Below are 21,735 nucleotides of genomic sequence, written 5' to 3' on the forward strand. Positions count from 1 at the left end.
CCCATCCTAAAGGTCATCGGTAGTTCATTCCTTTAAACTCCCCAGTCTCAGTCTACTAAATCCTTCCCACCCCCTCCTTTGTACACACAGCTCAAGGTTGTGTATTGTATGGGGGGAGTTCCAATGCTGAATGTTTCACTCGTACAATAGCCAACATAAGCTTTTGGTCCCGAGCAAACTGTTTAATTCAATTATGAAACTACAGACTTACAATGTTCATAGCAACACAATTTTCATGAGCCTTATTTATTTTTGAAACAAGTTATGAACTGGCAGGGAGCACAAAGAGGATCCGACATTACCTGTAAGAACTGTGTAGACCAATTACATGCCATCCTTCCGCAATCAGGTCAGACCAGCACCCAGTTTCTTCTGCTTCTCCTTCTTTCAACTCCCCATCATCAACATTTCAGACGGGGATCTGTATTTAAAGCAGAGCTAAATTGAGGCTATCAGATTTTTCAGATCTTCCATCACCAGCAAATTTATTGCATGTGCTGGATTCAACAAAAAAGGTGCAACTCTTGCACCTTTGGGTAAATTCTAGTGCAGGGGTGGGCAAACTATTCCACAAAAGGCTGCAGTGGGTGCGGGCTTTCGTTCCAAACTCTAAAGAGGAAACAATTCCACAAATCTGGTATCCTTAAAAGTGCAATCAGTGGATTGCAGTCTGGTGCTTCTAGTTTCAGCAGAAACACAAAACAAAAACCTCCACCCACAGTGGATCAGTTTGTCCAGCCCTTCTCTTGTGGGACAGCATGGACACAGTTTATTAGCTCGGAGATGACAGTGCACGATTTAGGCTGAGGGTATTTATGTGCATATACTTGCTCGTACGTCCATAAGTCGGCCTCGCTTGGGAATTCTGGCATGTGTTTGTGTCTAGCTGTTTCTCATCTTCATTCTGTTGTGTGTGCCTGTCTGGATTGATCTCTAGTGATGTGATCTCCCTTCAGAGATTGTTCTCATCGGGCGCTGATTTACAGCTTCATTAGGATCCTTGCACTACTGCCCCTACTTTTTGTCTCCCTTCTTTCCGCAGAATAATACACAAAGACCGACACATACATACACCCACTTGCAGTTGTAGGGAAAAAATGCAACTAAAAGGCATTTGTGTAGTTTGTTTTTGTTCTGTTTGTCATCTTTATGAGTAATCTCTTATTATTCAGGAACGCTTAGCACCTCATTGTGCCGCAAGTTAAGGAACAGTGGCAGTTTTGGAGGTGCTTCCCTACCCCCAGGCAGGCCCACTCGACTGAAAAGAGCTCTCATTGTGTGTCTTCCTTTATGGTGCTGTCTCTGAAAGAGAGGGATGCACTCCAGTCAGCATTCAAATGCACGTGGTAAAACAGCCAGCAGAGCAGGACAAATGCCACAGGTTGTAAATGCTCCAAAAAGATGCATATGCAATTGTATGAATTGGTGGTCACATGCTTAAATGTTTTTTTAAATTACTATTTAAATGTGCATGATTTTGCATAAGATTGATTGTATGTTTGTGAGTGTGAATGTGTCTGTGTGCCCGGCGACTGACTGTCGACCAATCTCGGTTGTAGTCCGCCTCTCACTCGAAATCAGCTTAGATTGGCTCTAGCACCCCGTGTCAAGAATAAGCGATGTTGAATATGAACAAATTAATCATTGTGCATGCAGTTTTTCCTTTTTTACGGCATAGTTTGCTACCTTGTCCCTTTTCCCTCAAAATACCTGACTTCTCGCTACCTGGAATGACTTTCTTTCCACCTCCACTAAGCGATGAAGTTTTGCTCATGTATTTCTTTCAAACCACTATTATCAGAAGTCAAGTCATGCAGAAATGTAAAAGAAGAAAAAGAAGAAGGTAATCACACTGTGTGCTGGTGCTTTTGTCGTCAGTCCGTGATGGAAACGGGTCTAAATATGAGATTAGAACCTGGCGGTGACTGATGCTATTAGGCAGATATGCCATAGACTTTACTATCTTCCATGAAGGATTAGTGAAAATTATACCGAGCGACAGGCCTGATTTTTCCTCTGCCTTTCTCAATGTGGGCATTTGAGGCACTCTAAGTTGACAGCGTCTGTCTCTGCTTAGTTTTTCGAGACAGGTTGCGTGACAGCTGATGCCAAGCGAGAGCTTAAAAAGCGTGTATATGTGGGTGTCTGTTTGCATGTTTTCAATGTGTGTGTGGGTGTGTGTCCGCCTGTAAGTTTGTGCGTGTGTGTGTGGCTCTAAGAGTTATTAAATGATGGCAAAGTGTGTTTGAATGTGATTGTGCATCAGTGATTTTTTTCCCCTTTTTACTTTTTTCACATGACAGGTTCTCTTTGAGAAAAGTGACAATTGAGGCTCATTTTAAGCTTAGTGGCTTTCTCTTTAATTCTACACACTCTTATCTAGCTTTATTTTTTAATAATTAAAGTTCCTGTTAGACTGTCAGGTGATGCAACATTTATGTAACTATGAATAGGAAATAAAACTGCCCAGGTGCTGAATTTCAACATGAAATACATTTCTGAACATGCTGATTTGAAGAAAAAATTAGATGAAATCGGTATTTGTATACAAATTCCCACATAACTTGATTAAAGTAGTATGTGACAGTGAGAAGATCCACCATGGTATCCATCTTGTTTAATGTAATCGCAATTCTTCATCAATCTGAACTGTTTGACTTATCATGTTGATATAACAGCTTTGTTCACTTCTCAGGAATGCTTGAAGAAACATGCAAATGCTTCCCTTTTGAGCCATACTGTCTTTTCTTGGCTTACTGATTTAGTAGGGTGCCCTGCCCTTTAATATTCAGCCATAAACCAAAGGGATGGATTTATAGACCAAATACTTTTTTCTACCTGACTGTCTCTGCTTTTTTGACAGCAGAACACGGCCTTCCTTTCCTGCTTCAACTTATATTCATGCTACAGTGGTTAGTTTGCCATTTTACTTGTCCTTAAAGGAATGCAGAGCAGCATACTAGAATGAATTTACTCTTTGAAAATGTTTTTTTTCTTGCTTGACTAATTCGATACCATTCGGCCTCCCTTTCAGTGTTAGCAAAGCTCCCTCTCTCTCTAAATTCTCTTCTGTGCTCCACCTACATCCTTAGTTTGCAAACTATAATGTTTAACAATTCTGAGTCAGCAAGAGAGGAACATGGAAGTAGTCAAGAGGCTCCAAATGAGAGGACACCTAATTGATTATGCTCACATTGGTGATATGCAAAGATTAGTAAAAAAAAAAACAAAAATATTGAATGATCCGTAATGCTTCAATGCGTCGTATTTTAGAAGATTTCTTTTGTTTTACTGCTTTCTTTCCTCTTTCGTATATTGAACAGCGTAAGGTGGCCGACTAAGGCTGTTCTTATATAATTTTACTTAATACTACTAGTCAATCATTACCAGTCAAAAAACAAATAAAATAAAAAAGGTCTTTGTTAAGACAAATTCTCCATCAAAAGATATCAATTTTATAGTGGATTGAGCTCTTCAGGAATATATAATGGATCGCTATGCTGTCTAATATTACATGAGTGGAAATTAGAAGGGGCGGGGGCTGCAGGGACTGGTAGAGTGGCCGCACCTGGGTCTCTAGAGGTCATGTTTTGGTGCATAAAAGGGGCATGAGTGGGTGAGTGTAGGTTCTCAAAATAATGCATGATGATGTCTGGATAATAGAGTGTATAAGTGTTGAAATTTATATATAAGCACCCCAAACCCCTACCCCCTTGCACAGGCTTACTCAAGGGGCCCGTTGATAGTCATTGCACTCGGGCCCTTTTCACATTATTTCCCCCACTATTACATGATATTAAAAGATGAAAGCAAATGTCATGTTGCTGACCTCTTTTGACATGTGTGTTAAAGGATTTAAACATTAAGGGAGACATGGCTTCTTAGGTTTTATGTAATAGTGTCAAAAATAGCCATTTTTTCCATAGCACTTTGGCACAACTCTTTTTTTCAAGCATAGGTAAAAAGTTACTTATACTGTACATCTGGGATGTTATAAATACAGTATGTCTCTTCGTCTCCTTGAATTTATTCTGCTGACGTGTGACGCTGAGTTCATTTTTCTATTTATTTCCACAGCGCTGTTCTTGCCCCTCCACATAAAGACAGTCCATGTCCGAGCGTGTCATTTTGTGATGGATCGTATAGTCCACTATGCTTAGCAAGAGAAATTGGGCTGGAGAAAAAGAAGGAGAAAGAGGAAAGAAGGGGGACAATTCAGCCAATGAGTAAGGAAGAAGAGGGTGGTTGCGGTGAGGTGCAGAAGTGAAGGACATGGCAGCTAAGCACTGGCCAAAAAGACTGTGCTGAACACCTGCTCCTGTCTCTGTCGCTCCTTCAACCTACTCATTACCTGTCAATCTATTACAAGGTTGCCAGATCAAATATTTACAGATGCCAGGACTCGTACGGGGAGAGAAAAATAGTGAGTGGGACAGTAAGGAATGAATGAGGGGCAGTCAGAGGCAAAAAAGTAAAGAACATAGTTAAAAAATAAAATTAAAAATATTAAAAACAAGTCAGATAAAAAATGTTATACATGTACACTGTATAGCTTTTTCATGTATTGTCACTGCGCTCAACCAGTAGCTAATGCACCCATTCATTACAAACATTCACTTCTAAAGTTTGTAATTTTTAAAAGCTTTCGACTTTTTGTTGCCCCAAACATTGGATAATCGGCAGGGCAGTTTGGCTTTAGGTACTTAGCACGTTAAATTTAATTGTTGCAGCCATCAAGCACTTGCGCGCTTTCAGAATTTGGTGAATGTAAGTATTCATTCATTTTCTGAATCACTTATGCTCACAAGGGTTACAGGTGTACAGGGGCCTATTGCAGCTAGCTATGGGCACCAGGTAGGGGACACCCTGAATCAGTGGCCAGCCAATCACAGGGCAAGAGGTCACAGACAACCATTCGTAATTTTTACCAGTCAATGAAAAGAAACCATGTTCATGGCAATTTATTATTCATTCTTAGTAATATAGTTGTTTTTCTTGTCCTTACAACCCACTCTTCAGCACTCTGTGGCCTTTGATTGTTGCCTACATGTAAATGATCACAATTCTCTGACAGCACTTCAGTTGGATGCGGGGCCTACAGTTTCAGATTACAGTGATAATACAGTGAATGTAGCTGCAGGTGGACACCCCCTCTCTGTGTTTTGCACTCTATGGAAACACACTGATGTGTTTTTCATAGTGTTCGTGCATAGATTTGTTTTGTATGCCTATTTGCACACCAAAGACAGAATGAATGTGTGCTTCAAAAGCCAAATGAGTTTGAGCTATTCAAGGTGCTTTAGTGCACACATGAGCAGTCTGGCCCCAATATTTCCCCACCCACCCTTTGCTCTCCTCCCACCATCCAATGTCCTTGTTTTCCATTCTTTCCACAGCTCTCCTACCTCTAGGTCCCTGTTAGTGTGTGAGCTGTGGTGATTTACGGTAATTATCCATCGTTGGGTCATCTATCAGGCTGGCCGTTGCTAGGAGATGGAAGCAGCTGCTGCTGGCTGTTGTCTTGTCATGGATTTTGTATGTGTGTCATTTGGTGTGTGTACTTAATATATGTGTGCGGTCCATGGGATTTGGGTGTGTGCTTCAGGGTGTATTTGTTGTGGGCGTATGTGATCAGGTGATGCAGGATTTTAAAATGTGCAGGTGGTAGTAAAGAAAGGAGTGTGCAGACAAAGGGGAGATTTTTCAAAGGAGGGAGATTTAGGTAATGATGGAGGTCAGAGGTTGGAAGGTGAACTATGAGTTTGTGTGTGTGTGTGTGTGTTAGAGGTGGAGCACAAAATACACAGAGATCTATCTTTGTGCAAAATGTGTGTAAGAAAGAAGATCTTAACAAAAGTGGCTACCTTTTAGATACACCTGTTAGTAGGTCCAGTGACCCTAAATATGCTCTGTCAATTTTGTTTCTTAGAAGAATTACAGGTAAGGCACACGGTATGTGTTCCAGCCTTTTAATTTTTCTGAGTGAGAATCTCAGTTTTGGCCTTTCTGTGTAGCGTTTCCCCGTGTGCTTAAGTATCCAATTTCCTCCCCATGTGTGCAGAATTATTCATTTAATTGCTTGGCGGCTCCAAATTGCCCATAGTGTACCCCTTTCACAGAAAGTCTGCTGGGATAGGTTCCAGTCCCCTGAATGGGAAAAGCAATAGAAACCTGATGCATGTATTGATGGTTACTCTGTGATGTAGAATTGCACGGCATTTTCCGTAATATGTTAGTTATCATTTGTAATAGTGTGATTTCTACATCACCTTAGCCTATTACCTAAGCAATTGATGTGCATTATCATAATTCAATATAGTCGAAATGATCATTATTATGTTTTTATGTATATAAATACTCTGCAGACAGTTAATGTGTTGTATTGCAGTTTTGCTCCGTCTGGTCTCCTCACAGTTCTAAGGTTCAGTTCACCGTTGCTGTGTTGCATTTGCATGTTTACTATGTGGTTTTCTCTGGGTACTGCAGTTTACTACCAAGAATATGCATGGTACGTTCATTGAACATTCACCATAGGTATGATTGTGAGTGCCAAATGTTCTGGAAAACAATTCTGTTTCTATGCATCCTTCTGCTCATAACCCGCTGCTATAGGCTTCAGCAGCCCTCTGACCCTTAGGATGAGTGGTACAGAAGATGAATGAATGATTGTTTTGTGGCTGTTCCTTAGGAAGTGTCCAAATCAACGGGGAGTTGCTTTTGTAATCACACAGATGGTTTCAGGATGAGGTCTCCAGTGTGGGACCTATTGCTTCCATTTGCTGCTGCAATCCGCCATTTCCCAATGTGTTGATGCTGCTTCAGGTTTCATAACTTATATAAAAGGAAGCAGACATAAACTCAGTTATATAGGCCACCAAAAGATCGAAGGCACATATACTGCAAAACCATTGTGAACAAGTCCCACCTCAAGTTTATAAATGATTTTAATTCTTACTGTTTTAGGATATCTTTCCTAATTTATTCGCTATTCAGAAAGTATCTGTATTAAGCGACATGTCATATCACACAGTATAACTGTAAGTACAACATCCACTCTTCCATACCGACCTAATTAGCACCAGTTAGCATTTGTCACTGTGTTTATGGGGGAGATTAGGAGCACCTCTCAATTAATCTGCAATCAGTCTGTTTGTTAATTAGCTAACCTGTTCTAAGTGGCCTTCGGGGCTCTTGTGTAATTAGCTGAGCTGCTGGGAAGAAGGCCTGCATGTTGACATTGACCCGAAATGCTCTGTGTGCACACATAGCACGTATGCATATCCATCCATTAACTCACCGAAACAAAAACACGGTAGCTCCAAACTACCTGTAGAAATAACCCCTAAGAGTGCCTAAACACTTATTTTAAAAAAAATCTTTCTGCTTCATGCAGATGTTCATATTTATGCGTAATTATGCTCCCAGTGATTACACTGATTTTTTGTTTCACTCTGCCTTAAACTTGCATCGCAAAAAAACCCTTCAGTTAAATTGGAAAGATGACATCATAATTTCTCTGCACATATACTACTTTCATTCTTTGCAAATCATGCCCACAGAATGGAATATCTCTATTGTTCTGTCTGTTTTTTTTTCCTTAGTTCACATCAAAGTCATTTGTTTACTCTGCCGCCTCCTGACATTGTCTGTGGTAATTAAAGGAGAACCCTTAAATTTATGGTTTAATTATACAAGCCTTGTTATGCAGAGTAGACGAGGATAGGCTGATATGCCCAATGAAAATAAATACATTCCTCAAGGGTTTATTGAACCTGCATTTACATTTGCAATCGTTTCAGCTGTTCAGGTGTGCGCTACTGCATTTATGTGGTTACATGCATGCCTGTGTGTTTATTTATGTATTGCTTTGCTGTGGTTCTGTACATTGTGAGAGGGAGTGAGAATGATCATGTAGAAAAAAAATAAAAAAATAAATAGATGAATTACTATCGATTGCTGCTGGTTCACTGTATTGATCTCCAGCATGTTAAAGCCTCCTGTACGCCGTAAAGAACACTCAGTCAGTGTGGTCTGAAAAAAAAGACTCTTGCCAAACTGACATACAGCTATATATATTGTCAATACCTCCATGGGTTGTTACTGCATGCGTGAAGGAAAGAAAATACATAATGTTTCTTGCAGCCTCACATCTGTGTGCATGTGCTGCTTGTGTGCACATTTCAGACAGAGGTTCAACTGATAATTGTCATAGTTGACATTACTCCTGGTCATTGACGTTTAAAGAAGTAAACCGTTTGCTAATCATGTGGTTTTGCCCTCTTGTCCTCCAATTTAAAGTGGACGTTTGGCTTGCTGTCCGTTGTTGTCGTGATATGAACCGCAAAACAATCAGCAAGATGACTGACTAATATTACAATACACTCACTATTCATCCGTGGAGGCCAAGAGTGTGGAAACGAGATGGTTGCGCACTAGAATCATGTCAATGTCGAGGAATGAGGACAGCAAAGTAAAGTTTTATCATAATTATCAAAATCATTATATCATTTAAAACCATATTCCTTTTGGGGCAAATATAATGATTCTTACAAATGTCGATCTTTAGAGTAATTCAAGAGTTGATGTCAAGCTATTTCTTCTTAACAGTAACAAAAATCACTGAAGTTGTGAATTTCTCTTCATCAATAGCTTTGGCCTTCTACTGACAAACAGTCATTTTAGGCTTCTATGTTTTTCTTTATGTCTGTTTGTCATATGATACACCTATATACATATATATGTAAAGAATCCTAGAAATTGAAGAAAACAAGTTTGCCTCTTTTTCCGTGGTTGTCTGCGTGTGTGTGTGTGTGTGTGTGTGTGTGTGTTTGTTTGTTTGTGCACGTGCCCTCTGTAATTGAGAGTGATCTTGGCCAAGGCCCACAAGCCGGTTCTCTGAACCGATCTTTAAGTTGGTTATAAATAGTACTTACTCTATAAATACGACAGCGGTATCTTTCACACTTCTCTCATGACTCTCTCTTCCTCACACACAAACATACACATACGCTAACCAGTCTGACACGGATTCCCCATCTGTATATACACACACATAATCATATACACGAGTAGTGTACTCAAAGGCAGAGCTTTTGTTAATCCATACCTCACTTTTTAGAGGTCAGGTGGAAGGGTGTCTGTGGGACATATTGATGTATTTACATGAGAGCGTGACCTGTACAAGCTTAGAGCGGACTACCTGTCTGACCTACGACCCCTCCTGCTTAGCCTACAGTCATGTATTCCCAACATTAAGCCCCAATGGATACATTTAGGCATGATGCTTTTATTCAAGGTGAGCAAGTAGCTGATGGAGGACTTTCCCATAGCAGTATTAAGGCAGCTGCTTAAGACATTGAACTGGAGCGACACTAGGTGTTTTTTTTTACCCTTTAATTTCTGTTCTTGTTATTTACTATAACATAATTTACACAGTTTTAGAAGCAAACTGTTGGCACTTTTGATTGGATAAATATCTACCAATAATGGAGAATTTCTTCAATAATACTATTTGCACTTTTCTTATTCAGACACCACTTTTTGTTTAGATTCATTATGCAGCCCTATGTATCTGCAGAATAACATGTCCCATCTGCTGCTATCTGCAGAGCTCAATTCAGGCTAGAGGTGTTTTGAAATGGGCTGGAAACAGGAGTGAGAGATAAATTAGTACATTGAGTTGGAATACTGCAGCATTTATTTAAGGCCCTGTAGGTGCTGCCTAGGCCATATGCTCCCATTATGCCACTTGGGGGAGGTTCATGTGAGCACGTCTGGGGGAGTGAAACGGTTTCAGGATATGAAACAGGAAAGGACGGTGTCTCTCGTGAATCAAAGAGAAAGATACCAAGAGATGTTACCTAAAGGTGAGCCCATGCAATGCCACACTCCGGGAATTAATTAAACAAAAAAAATCAATAAATAAAATGAAATTAGTTGAAAAAAAAACAGAGGAAACAGGACAAAAGAAGATAATTCAGATGAGAACGAATTAGTAAATGATCGCCTTCACCCTCAATAACTAGCTCTTTCTCTGTCATCTTTGCATAATTCAGCTCTTCAACTGCTCAGCTATGACAGCGTATAAAACATGAACTCCTGAACTTGTATTTTCTCTGCGGTTGGTGTAGCTCAATCATATCCATATCTTCAAAGAGCACTGCGTTATAGGCAAAACACACGGGAGGCGATGTGCAATGGTGAAATTCGAAAGTCAACGCCAATGAGCTGAACACATGGGGTGCGACGCGGCAGCACGACAAGCCAAAAACCACAGGCATCATACTCTGCCTGAGCTTCATAGCTTGTCTATGATTGGATATGAATTTGAAGGGACAGAAGGGAACTTGTCTTTTTTTAATTGAAAATTTTCTGTGGCCCAAGGTTTTGTGGCAAATAAGAGAGATACACTTTTTAAACCATTTGACATTCATTTTCTGAAATCCTTTATACTCACAAGTGTCGTGGAGGTGCTGGAGCCTATCGCAGCTGACTTCGGGCTCGAGCCAGGGGACAATGATTTTTTTGTCAGCCAATCGCAGGGCACGAGGACACAAATAGCCAGTAATGCTCACACTCATACCAAGGGGCAATTTAGAGTGTCCAACCAGCCTACCCTGCGTGTCTTTGGAATGTGGAAGGAAACTGGAGAAAACCCATGCATGCCCAGGGAGAACATGCTTTAAACCTTAATATCAAAAAATAAAAATAAAGCATCTTACAAACTAGGATGCTCAACCACTGTGTTGAATACCACAATGTTTTTCATCTCATAGTTTTAAAAAAATATGCCAGAAAACACAGCAAAAAGTATTATAAAGTATGTGCTGATTGATATGCTAAAATGAGGCTGTGTTGACCAAGTGGCGAATGTGGACCAGATCACGGGTTATTCAGTGTTCTTGCACAAAATGTGTCGACCAACAAAACCATTGCTGAATGGTTGTAGTGATAGGCGACAGAAATAGAACTCATTCCTATTCTCTTTATTTGCGTCACAGTACAAATGCACACGCACTATTTGTCGCATGTTGCGAAGATCGCCTTCCTCTTGCGGTGCTGCCACAGAAAATGAAATGAACGTGAGTGACGCTGCGTCCCCTGTCTTGTCCATTAGAAATGGTGACGCATTTGTGTCTTATTGCCTATTGCTTTCATTATACAATTTATTGACCTTACAAATTTGGTATAGGTTTAGATATCATAATGTAGAGTAATCGTTATACAACATTTAAATTATGAGTATTTTAGTGGGGTGAAAAAAAATACATTGATGGCCTTATCTTAATTCATTCAATAGATTTTCAGACTTAATGGAAAATATTTCTGTTGCATGAATGACATTAGGTGGATACACCAGGTAAATTATAACTATATTCTTAATTTTTCTGCGTATTGCTAATCATTGCTGGTAATGTCTTGGATTTGAACAAAAGAAATGGTGTTGTCCACAAAAATCTTCAAAACAATTTCATGACGTGTGATATATTACCACATCACACATGGCCATCTCTCATACAGTACACTAATGGTTCACGGAACAGTAGTTAGTAACCACAGCTTGAGGGAACAAAGCTCAGGTAAAGCTTTGTTATGTTCTCTATGTCCCCTTCTCTTGTGGTCTTCTGCAATCGCCTGTCAAAATTAGGCTTGTGTTCCTCAGCAGGCCATGACTCTCATGTTAGCCGCTTCACGGGAAGCACATCCCAACATTCCCTCTGACACGCCGGCAGCAGCATTACCATAATTGGCTTTTCTACATGACGGGACAGAGGAAATAATAATGTCATTTTATTTACAGCCCTCTTGTCCCGGTCCGAGAGCAATCACCCCTCCCCACTGCTACACTCTCTTCTATCTGCCATCCAAAACTCCTCCTCTCCGTCTTCTTCTTTTTTTTTTTATCTCATCTCCCACTCACCCCCTCCCCCTATTCTCTCGTGCAGCCCCCGTCTCATTCTGCCACAGCGTGTAGGTCAAACGATGGCTTTTTGATCAGCTCCTGTCCAAAACCATCAGTGTTGAGAGGCACGTAATGGAGAGCTGGGTGACAAACAGAATCTGGGGAAGGAATAAGACTGCCAGTTTCCTATTAGGGACCAGCCTAAACGGTCCTGGCCATAGACCCAGCGCACACAAACACACACATACACAACCACCTCCACCATCATTCTTTTCCACGAACCCACCCTTGCACTGGCTAAATCATATGAGTGAAAGGGCCTGTGATTGGACATTAGTACTGCAAATGACTGCTGTGATTGCACCCTCTTCCCAAACGCACATCAAATAAATAAAGAAATGTGTGCAAATAAATAGAATAAGGTGTTTGAGAAACAGAGCTGGTGAGGATAGGCTGACTAGTTTCATTTCTTTCTTTTCACTCTTGTTTCATCGCCTTTCTGCCTTTCTTATCTGGTTAGTTTGGCTTTGACAGTGGCCAAATGGTGAAGCTCTGCAAGCCTGACAGGGAGTGTTATTGATTTAACAAACAAGCTGACACTACGAAGAAGGGAGAAAGCAGGGGGGAAAAAAGATAGCAAAGTTTTGAAAAGTACTTATGTGCTGCAATGCCACTCTACCAAAATACAGATGTATATTCTGTTTTTATTCAAAAACCCAGTGGTGGTGCAGCGGTCTGAGCGTCCCACTGCCCTTGTGCTGGACCGGGTTGGATTCCCACATGTGGGGCTCATGTAAGAAATCCGGCATAAAACTTGGGCACCAGATCTAATGGACGATTCTATGGGTTTGCAGTGGTAAACAGCAGAGGAAAAGCTGAAAGTCTACCACTCTACATTTCAATCAACAAAGGCTGCTGCTTTAAGGTGGATAATGTTTTAAAGACGCTCTCTACCCAGGGTCAGCCATGTCCCAATGTGACACCCAATCTGGTGTACTTTTTTTAAGAAACATTTAGAGTACATTGCCGAGCTCAGACTGCCGTGAAAGAATTTGTCATGATGGATCTCAGTTTCATATACAACTGTCTTATTTTATTTATATATATTATATATAGAGTAATAATTTACAGGCACTTGAGAAGTCACACATTCTTCTTTGAGCCTCTTATAGCCATTTATCCTTTTGTCCATTATGTAGGAGTGTCATGAGAACCTACTTTCAAGCTTTGTAGTGTGTCAATCCATTTGTGCATTATGCTTTTCAAGTGCTTCTTCACAACATCCAGAATGCCTACTAAACGTTTTTCGTACTTATTGTCTTTGATACCTTGCTTTATTAAGAGCATATGAACGTATAGATGAGTGATACACTGAAATGTTAATATCTTGCTGCTCCGGTGTATGTTGTTGCCACAGGGCTGGTGGCGGGGCTTGATCGCTCCAGTTAGTGACAGTGAGTAGTGGCATTCTCCTGGCCACGCTGCCGCCTGTCTCCTTGATGGCGGCACGTTCTCTAGCAAAAGTGACAAGCGCTTTGGTGCCCGTACAGATGGCGCCGCTCACAGCTATCACCCTCGCTGCAACCCAAACCACCAGGGATGCCAGCCCTGGCCCTCCCTTAGCGCGTCCACTCCTTCCTACTGCTTCTGTGCCATCGCATATGTGCATCCAGGACACAAATATGAGGTGGTGGTGTCGGGGTTAATTTGATTTCAAGTTAGAATCACACATCTCTTCAAGTAGCAATGATTGAAGCGACACGTTTGATGTGAAGCTCTTAATATTTTTACCTCCTCATTGCCAATTCAGATTTCAGCATCCTGTCAAACGCGCATTTCAAAGGCAAGGCAGTGATCATTTATTTTAGGCTAACTTTAACTGTGTTTCATCGCTAATGTACATTTATGGTTTGCAAAACAATCTGGATACTGGCTATGATTTTTACAGATGTCTCTCTCTGCCAGTCTTTTGTCTTTGTGCTTTTGATAGCTCCCTCTTTGTTGTTTCCATGACAACATGGCAGGACAGGAATTGATTGACAGGGATCGTCAAAGGGTTCCCTGGCGACCTGCTCATCGCTCGAAGCCCCTCCTTATTGCAGTCTGTGTTTTGTCACTCATCCACAGATTTTTCGCCTTTGCTTTCCTGCTGTGATTTCTGTATTTCCAAGGATTGGGGTTTAGCTATTTTGGGGCTGCAGCTAATGTCAGTGACTCTGATAGGTTTTTGCTACTGTACATTTGGACTCCTAATGGCCAGCCATTCTTCGGTATGCATTGTATTTAGGTGGCGGATATGAATGCGGAAGCAGGTTTGTGTAGGAAGGAGACGTTTGCAGATGTGTTGGAGAGAGTACATCATATAATGCTAATCTGCTGTGTTAGGGATTTTCAGGAGTTTTAGAAACTGTCTCAGTCTCAGTCTGTCAGTGGGATTGAAGCTCAGCCAGGTTCTCCTGTAGTGCTCTCATTTCACTGAAATCCTGTCAGGCATCGGGGTGGGGTGGGGGGCGGTAAGTTGCTCATTTAGAGAACGGTGTATCAGCAGCACACAGTACACTCTCGATTTATAGACAATATTAGGGTTGTAGTCTTGTTTGCCCTGTAAGAGCATCAATGTATGAGCTACATTGTGAAGGTGAGCGTGCCGGCTAACGTGCATTCCCAAACCGATGCGCTCAAATGCACATCATCACATAGTCACAGTGCACGGTGCAGCTGCCTCCCCCACCTCACCCACCCATCTCCTCTCAGGCAGCAGTAAATGGTGCCAGTGTATATATATCAGGTATTATGCCCACTTAGATTATGATATGACAGGTTAGCGTGCCGTTTGAAGTTGACAGCACATCTGTTTCATCAGGAAAGATTGATACTGGCATCTAGGACACACATCTCACCATGCAGGAAGGAGATAAAGGAAGAAGCTAGGGGGCTGTCTTTCCTGTCTCCCTGCCTCTCTCACCCTCTCGTTTTTTCCCTTACCTCCCCCTTCTCAAAAACCCCACATCTCCTGATAACTCGTTCTTCTTTCCCACACCTACTTTCATTCACGTTTCGCCCTAAACTATATATATATATATATATATATATATATATATATATATATATATATATATATATATATATATATATATATATATATATATATATATATATATATATATATATATATATATATATATATATATATATATATATATATATCAGAAGATGTTGGTTTTATATGTGTATATATATATGTATATATATATATATATATATATATATATATATATATATATATATATATATATATATATATATATATATATATATATACACACAACAACGACACAATTGTTCCTGTCCTCTAACTTGTGTACTTTAATATTTGATCATTTTAACCATGCATTGCCTGTCTACCCCACATTCTCCTTCTTAACTGTCACGAGCAGTCTGATTCTAAATAGCTTTTTTTGTCAGTTTCTGTGCTTATTATCTCAAATGGGGGTGACCTTTAACTTGGTTGAGTGGGTTAGAAAAGGCTGCCATACCTTCCAATTAGAGTTTTTTCCCTCTCTCTAGATCAGTTGCATAATCTTAACATTTGAGGAGTTGAACTTCATGGACTGGATGATTGAAAGGCAATAAAGCTTAGTGCATAGTTAAACAAAGAGTGAAAAAGGGAGTTGGACATACAAGCATGCAACTGACTAACAAGGCCAAACAGCCAGTCATTTCCCGGGAAACATGAGGCATGTGTGAAGGAACAGGGAGTTGGGTAGGAAAAGGACAACTGTCAGAACCACAGTGATTTATAGTTCCCTTGGAGGCTTTTTTCACCACACGCTTTCAGAACCACATGTGTGCAAAAAATAAAAGCATGCATGCATGCTCAAAGCCACAGATGTACAATAGAAGTAGTGAAGTATAGAAGACCTACATTTTACAGTGTTATAATGCGTCTGTCAATGTGTACAAAATCTTAACTTTTACGGTGCTGATCTAATTTTTTTTCTCCAACTTGTGTCTTTTGTCTCTGCTGCAGCGTACATGCCCGAAGATGAACTTAAGGCGCCCACTCAAGAGGAGGAAGAGCACCTCCAGGATGACGGACTCTCGTTAGATGGCCAGGACACTGAGTTTCTGTGCAATGAGGAAGAGGAAGATTTAGAGGGAGGCCAACCACCTAGTTACAGAGACTCTCCTCTCAGCAATGGCACCAATCCTGATGCTGGCTATGGGTCCCCGCTGAGTGATGCCAGTGATCGACTTACAGACTTAAAAAGCACCTCTTCTCGAGATGGTCACGAGAAAGAAGGCACAAACTTGCCTTTCTCACCCAACAATGGCCTATCTTTCCAAGATAGCTTGGCTCAGATGAAAGCCGTCTATGCAAACCTCATTTCAGATGCCTCTTGGTCCAGCATTACAATGGATATCATGAAAGCCAAGTCTGCTTCAGCTGGCAATGTCAACAGTACCCTCATTCCTTCAGAAGCTGCCGCTTCAGCACCAGCTCCTACAGCTATAACAACGACCACAAACAAGAGCAACGGGGTCAGCATAATCACTAGTCATCACAATGGCAAGAGTGCTAGTACCACCGGCAGTCACACTGGCACCTCAACTGTTAACACAAATGGCACAGCAACTAGCTCTGCTAGCATCCAGAATGCAACAAGCAGCAGTGGGAGCAATGTTGGCGGGACTAATAACGGCAGTGGTGTGGCATATGACTGGCACCAGGCAGCACTTGCAAAGACACTTCAGCAGACCCCCTATCATCTCTTACCAGAGCCTAGCCTTTTCAGCACAGTGCAGCTCTACCGTCAAAACAATAAGCTGTATGGTTCTGTCTTTACTGGTGCAAGCAAATTCCGCTGTAAAGATTGCAGCGCTGCTTATGACACTCTGGTTGGTTTGACAGTCCACATGAATGAGACTGGCCACTATCGAGATGACAACAAGGACAAAGAGGAGGATCATGGAAAGCGCTGGTCAAAACCCCGCAAACGTTCCCTGATGGAGATGGAAGGCAAAGAAGATGCTCAGAAGGTGCTTAAGTGCATGTACTGTGGCCACTCATTCGAATCTCTGCAGGATCTCAGCGTCCATATGATCAAGACCAAGCATTACCAGAAAGTGCCTCTCAAAGAACCTGTGCCAGCTTTGGCCACCAAACTCCTACCCTCGTCCACTAAAAAACGAGCAATGCAGGACACCATTATTTCCCCCTGCTCCCCAGAGTCTGTCCATCCTGGTGGTGGAGGAGGCAATTTAGCACTTGGTGATGTTTGCAAAGATCCAAAATCAGCAGCCAATCCGTATGTAACTGCAAACAACCGATATGGCTACCAGAATGGTGCCAGCTATACATGGCAGTTTGAAGCACGGAAAGCTCAGATCCTCAAATGCATGGAGTGTGGTAGCTCTCATGATACACTTCAACAGCTTACTGCTCACATGATGGTCACAGGTCACTTTTTGAAAGTCACAAATTCAGCATCTAAGAAAGGGAAACAACTTGTGTTTGATCCAGTGATTGAAGAGAAGATTCAGTCTATTCCACTTCCACCTACCACCACCAGACTTCCAGTTCCTGGAGGTATTAAGTCCCAGCCTGTGTCCCCTGCCCTCTCCTCGGCCTCAGAGGAAAAGAGGGAAGTGAGTGAGGATGAGAAAGTTGAAAGTGGGGAGCCAGTGGAGAAAAAAATCAAGGAGGAGAGAGATGATTCGGGTGAGAAAGTTGGGACTGACACCACGTCATATAAATATCTTCGAGAAGAAGATCTGGAGGAAACTCCTAAAGAAGGTTTAGATATTCTCAAATCCCTTGAAAACACAGTGTCTAGTGCCATTAGTAAGGCTCAGACAGGCACTCCTACTTGGGGTGGATATCCCAGCATCCATGCAGCATATCAGCTTCAAGGTGCTATAAAGAACGCGACTACTGTTCTGGCCCCTACCATCCAAACTGTCCAAATGCAACCTTTGTTTAACAGTGGGCTTCGAGGGCTTGTGAGTGACCCAAATTCAGTCATCCACTCACCTCGGAGCCCACCTTCTCCAACTCCACTCAGGAGCAACGTCACGGCCATGGAGGAGTTGGTAGAGAAAGTGACAGGCAAATCTACCACTGTGAAGAAAGAAAAAGAGGAGAAGATGGTGACCATGGACCGAGCCCGGCCCCCTTCATTGGTAAAGTCCCCCTCTCCTGCATTGAGAGAGCAGAGAGAGCAAGTGGCCTCTCCAAATGGTCTCATGGCAGGTAAGGCTTCTGCTATGAGAAGCATAAGCCCAGGCAGTGAAGAGTCTGATCTTATCTGCAAGAAGGAGCCGAAAGAAAGTCTTGTGGATGTCTATAACAATAATTCCAAAAACTGTCCAGAAGTGTGCCAATCTCCAGTGACTAATGGCAACAGTCTCAGCATCATTACTGATCACTCACCCGAAAGTCCCTTTATTAACCCTCTCAGTGCACTCCAGTCAATCATGAACACACACCTGGGCAAGGCCTCCAAACCAGTGAGCCCAGCTGCAGACCCATTGTCAATGCTTTACAAAATCAGTAACAGCATGATGGAAAAGCCAGTCTTCAACCCAGCACATCATAGCAAAACCGCTGAGCCCATTACTCGTTTTTCGCCATATGAAAACAATGATCAACCCATTGACCTGAGTAAAAACAAGTCTATCACAAACACTATCACAAACAACAACAGCAGCAGTAACATGGCCAACAATATTGTAAATGGCAACAAACCTATTATAGCCATGCCTGAGACGGTCTCCTCCCCTCTGAGAGAGAACGCTCTTATGGACATCTCTGATATGGTAAAAAACCTTACCGGAAGACTGACTCCTAAATCGTCAACACCTTCTTCGATCTCAGAGAAATCAGATGCTGATGGCAGTGCATTTGAAGATGCCCTCGAGGATCTCTCCCCTGTGCAAAAGAGAAAAGGAAGGCAATCCAACTGGAATCCCCAGCACCTTCTTATCTTGCAGGCACAGTTTGTCTCCAGCTTGCGGGAGACGAAAGAAGGGCGTTACGCTATGACTGACCTAGGTCCTCAGGAAAGGGTCCACATCTGCAAGTTCACAGGCCTCTCCATGACAACGATATCCCACTGGCTAGCAAATGTCAAATATCAGTTGAGAAGGACTGGTGGCACCAAGTTTCTCAAAAATATGGACTCGTGCCAACCTGTCTTTCTCTGTGGTGACTGTGCTTCCCAGTTCAGGACTCCCACCTCATATATCAGCCACCTGGAGTCTCACTTGGGATTCAGCTTGAAGGACTTGTCCAAACTGTCAGCTGAACACCTACGGGAGCAGCAGGCTGCCTCGAAGGTGATCACGGACAAAATGACATTCACCAGTTCCCTGTCAGCCTTGACTACGCCAGAGGACGACATTGGCTCTGTGTACCAGTGCAGACTTTGCAATCGGACATTCGTCAGCAAACACGCAGTGAAGTTGCATCTCAGTAAGACCCACGGCAAGTCTCCTGAGGACCACCTGGTGTTTGTTACAGCTTTGGAGAAACTAGAGAAACTGGACAAAATGGAGTCAGTTTAAGGACGCCATCAAGGAGATGAAGCATTGACAGTTATAGAACTGACTACAATTTCATTGCACTACAACATTGTTCACAGTTACTGCACTGGGCCGAACTGAGCCAACAGAGAGAGAAAAAAAGTCTTATTTTCTGTTGTAAGGAATGCCTGACTGGACCATGTTGATTTGTTTTTGTTCTTTGGCAAACTTTTTTTACACTCATTTCTTAGGTATTTATATACTATTTGTCTGATTTGTGCATGTATTTTAGTGAATCAAGGTTATACAAAGGATTTTAATGTTCTCATGGCAAAAAAAAACAACTGCTGTGTTAATGCTAAAAGTAAAAATTCATCGGAAGAATGGAAATCTTTACAATACTTGACATGGAGAAAAAAATTAAATGTATAAACCAAAAATAATTAAAGATACCCTGAAAGACTGAAGTAGCACCTTAGACCTTTTAATTTTGCTTTGTAAAAATATTGATAATTTTGGGTTCCACTTATTGAAATGTTTTGAAGAAGAATGGCCTGCTTATTGTATTAAAAATATTATATGAATATTTGAGACAATGGAATTACTGCGCCCATTGCGTCAATAGTGGCCATTGTATGCAATTTTGCTCTGAGAAAAAAAACTTTCCTTGTTGTGAAGTATCATCTTTTGTCAAATTCAATTACTATGATTGGTTTTGTTTTCTTCTCAATGTTATTCTTCTTACCGGTATTGCTTTCAGCTGTAAAGAGAACAGTTGTAAATGATTACCAGTGAAATGTCAGTACTCCCATTAGACATCTCTCATTATTTGAAATGACTCAGCAGTCTTTGTATCTTAAGGTCTGTGCATTCTCTAACTTTTTATATCATCATTTTATATACTAAAATGATTGGAAAAAAAACACATTCACACACACACCCACACGCAAACAGATTGTGTAAATAGATATATGCTGTAGAGTTACAAAGTGTCTTTTTTAAAGAAAATACAAATTCAGCTTCTTTGACTTGGTTTACAGAAATGACTTTAATTCTATTTGCATCCGATTTGATGCATGAAATGGTGTGGAAAATAAATAAGCGATGCACAATGACTATACATTTCAATGTTTTATCAACAATATTGTAAAAACAACAAAGAAACGTTTTTAGCGCTGATAGATTGTTTTGTTCCTTTCTCAATTGTAAAATAAACTCCAAAGCAGTTGTTAACAGTCATACATTTGTGGTTGTGTTCATTTGTCATTTTGATGCATCAAGTGAATATCGAAATGCTTTGTAGCATCCTCTGTGCTTCACATTAAAGCAATCACAACAAAACCCAGTCTAGACCAGTGTAGTACATGACTTTTCCTGTTTTTTTTTTACAGTTCCAATTCTTTCCCCGCTCTTGCTCCTCGTGTTGTGCAACCCGTCTATTTTTTCTTGACAACTTTTAATAGAGAAGCAGAACTGATGACAGAAATGCAACATACCACCATTGATAATAATAACGATAAAGATGTTAGGAATGATTCGCCAGTAAAGCTGGCAATTGTGTTGCAGGAACTCATGTCTGGCTTGTGACTAACCTTTGAAGGAAGGCCCTGTTCTGTCTACTAATAACAGTAGTTTACTTTATCCTGGGTTACTATCAAATGAGTGTTTGTGTTTTTCATCTCTTGACTGGTGACATGTAACCATCCAAAAACATTTTATATTCTGTTCTACTCTCATGTGTTTTCATGATAGACATACAAAAATGACAGTACACACCAGTAACTTGTACTGAGAGCTCAGCTTACAAAGTTAATTGGTTAATATTTCCCAATTTTAAATAGTTGTAATAATTAAATTAATTATCTATTTATACATACTATATAATTATATTTCTCTCTATATATACATATCTCATCTCATTTTCTGAACCACTTCACCCTCACTAGGGTCACAGTAGGTACTGGAGCCTATCGCCTATCCTAGCTGACATCGGCCTGAGGTGGGGGATACCCTGAATTGGTGTCCATCCAGTCGCAGGGCACAAGAAGACAAACAACCATTCACGCTCACACTCATACCTAGGGGCAATTTAGAGTGCCCAATCAGCCTACCATGCATGTCCTTGGAATGTGGGAGAGAATCAGAGTACCCGGAAAAACCTACGCAGGGAAAAACATGCAAACTCCACACAGGTGGCCCGACCTGGATTTGAACCCAGTCCCTGTGAGGCCGATGCGCTAACCACTCACAACAAACAAAGCACAGGCACATAACACACTTTCAAAATTGTGAATGAGCTTAGCATTAAA

At 41.3% G+C, this 21,735-nt stretch overlaps 1 protein-coding gene and 1 long non-coding RNA gene across 4 annotated transcripts in view; one reads left to right on the forward strand and one right to left on the reverse strand.

The window, feature by feature from the left end:
* The window catches only part of LOC144198953 (teashirt homolog 1-like), a 38,591-nt gene extending 17,926 nt beyond the window's left edge, over positions 1-20,665 (forward strand). For all 3 annotated transcript variants that reach the window (XM_077720226.1, XM_077720224.1, XM_077720225.1), the window contains exon 3: positions 15,933-20,665. In XM_077720226.1, coding sequence (XP_077576352.1) covers positions 15,933-19,468 — 3,536 coding nt within the window. In that variant the 3' untranslated portion in view covers positions 19,469-20,665. The remainder of the gene's footprint in view (positions 1-15,932) is intronic.
* Positions 1-21,735, reverse strand: part of LOC144198960 (uncharacterized) — a 46,221-nt gene that overhangs the window by 4,108 nt on the left and 20,378 nt on the right. The window contains exon 2 of the long non-coding RNA XR_013326811.1: positions 303-421. This is a non-coding gene — a long non-coding RNA (uncharacterized LOC144198960). The remainder of the gene's footprint in view (positions 1-302; positions 422-21,735) is intronic.

The sequence above is a fragment of the Stigmatopora nigra genome, chromosome 7 (genome assembly GCF_051989575.1).
Source record: "Stigmatopora nigra isolate UIUO_SnigA chromosome 7, RoL_Snig_1.1, whole genome shotgun sequence".
In the NCBI taxonomy this organism is placed as follows: domain Eukaryota; kingdom Metazoa; phylum Chordata; class Actinopteri; order Syngnathiformes; family Syngnathidae; genus Stigmatopora; species Stigmatopora nigra.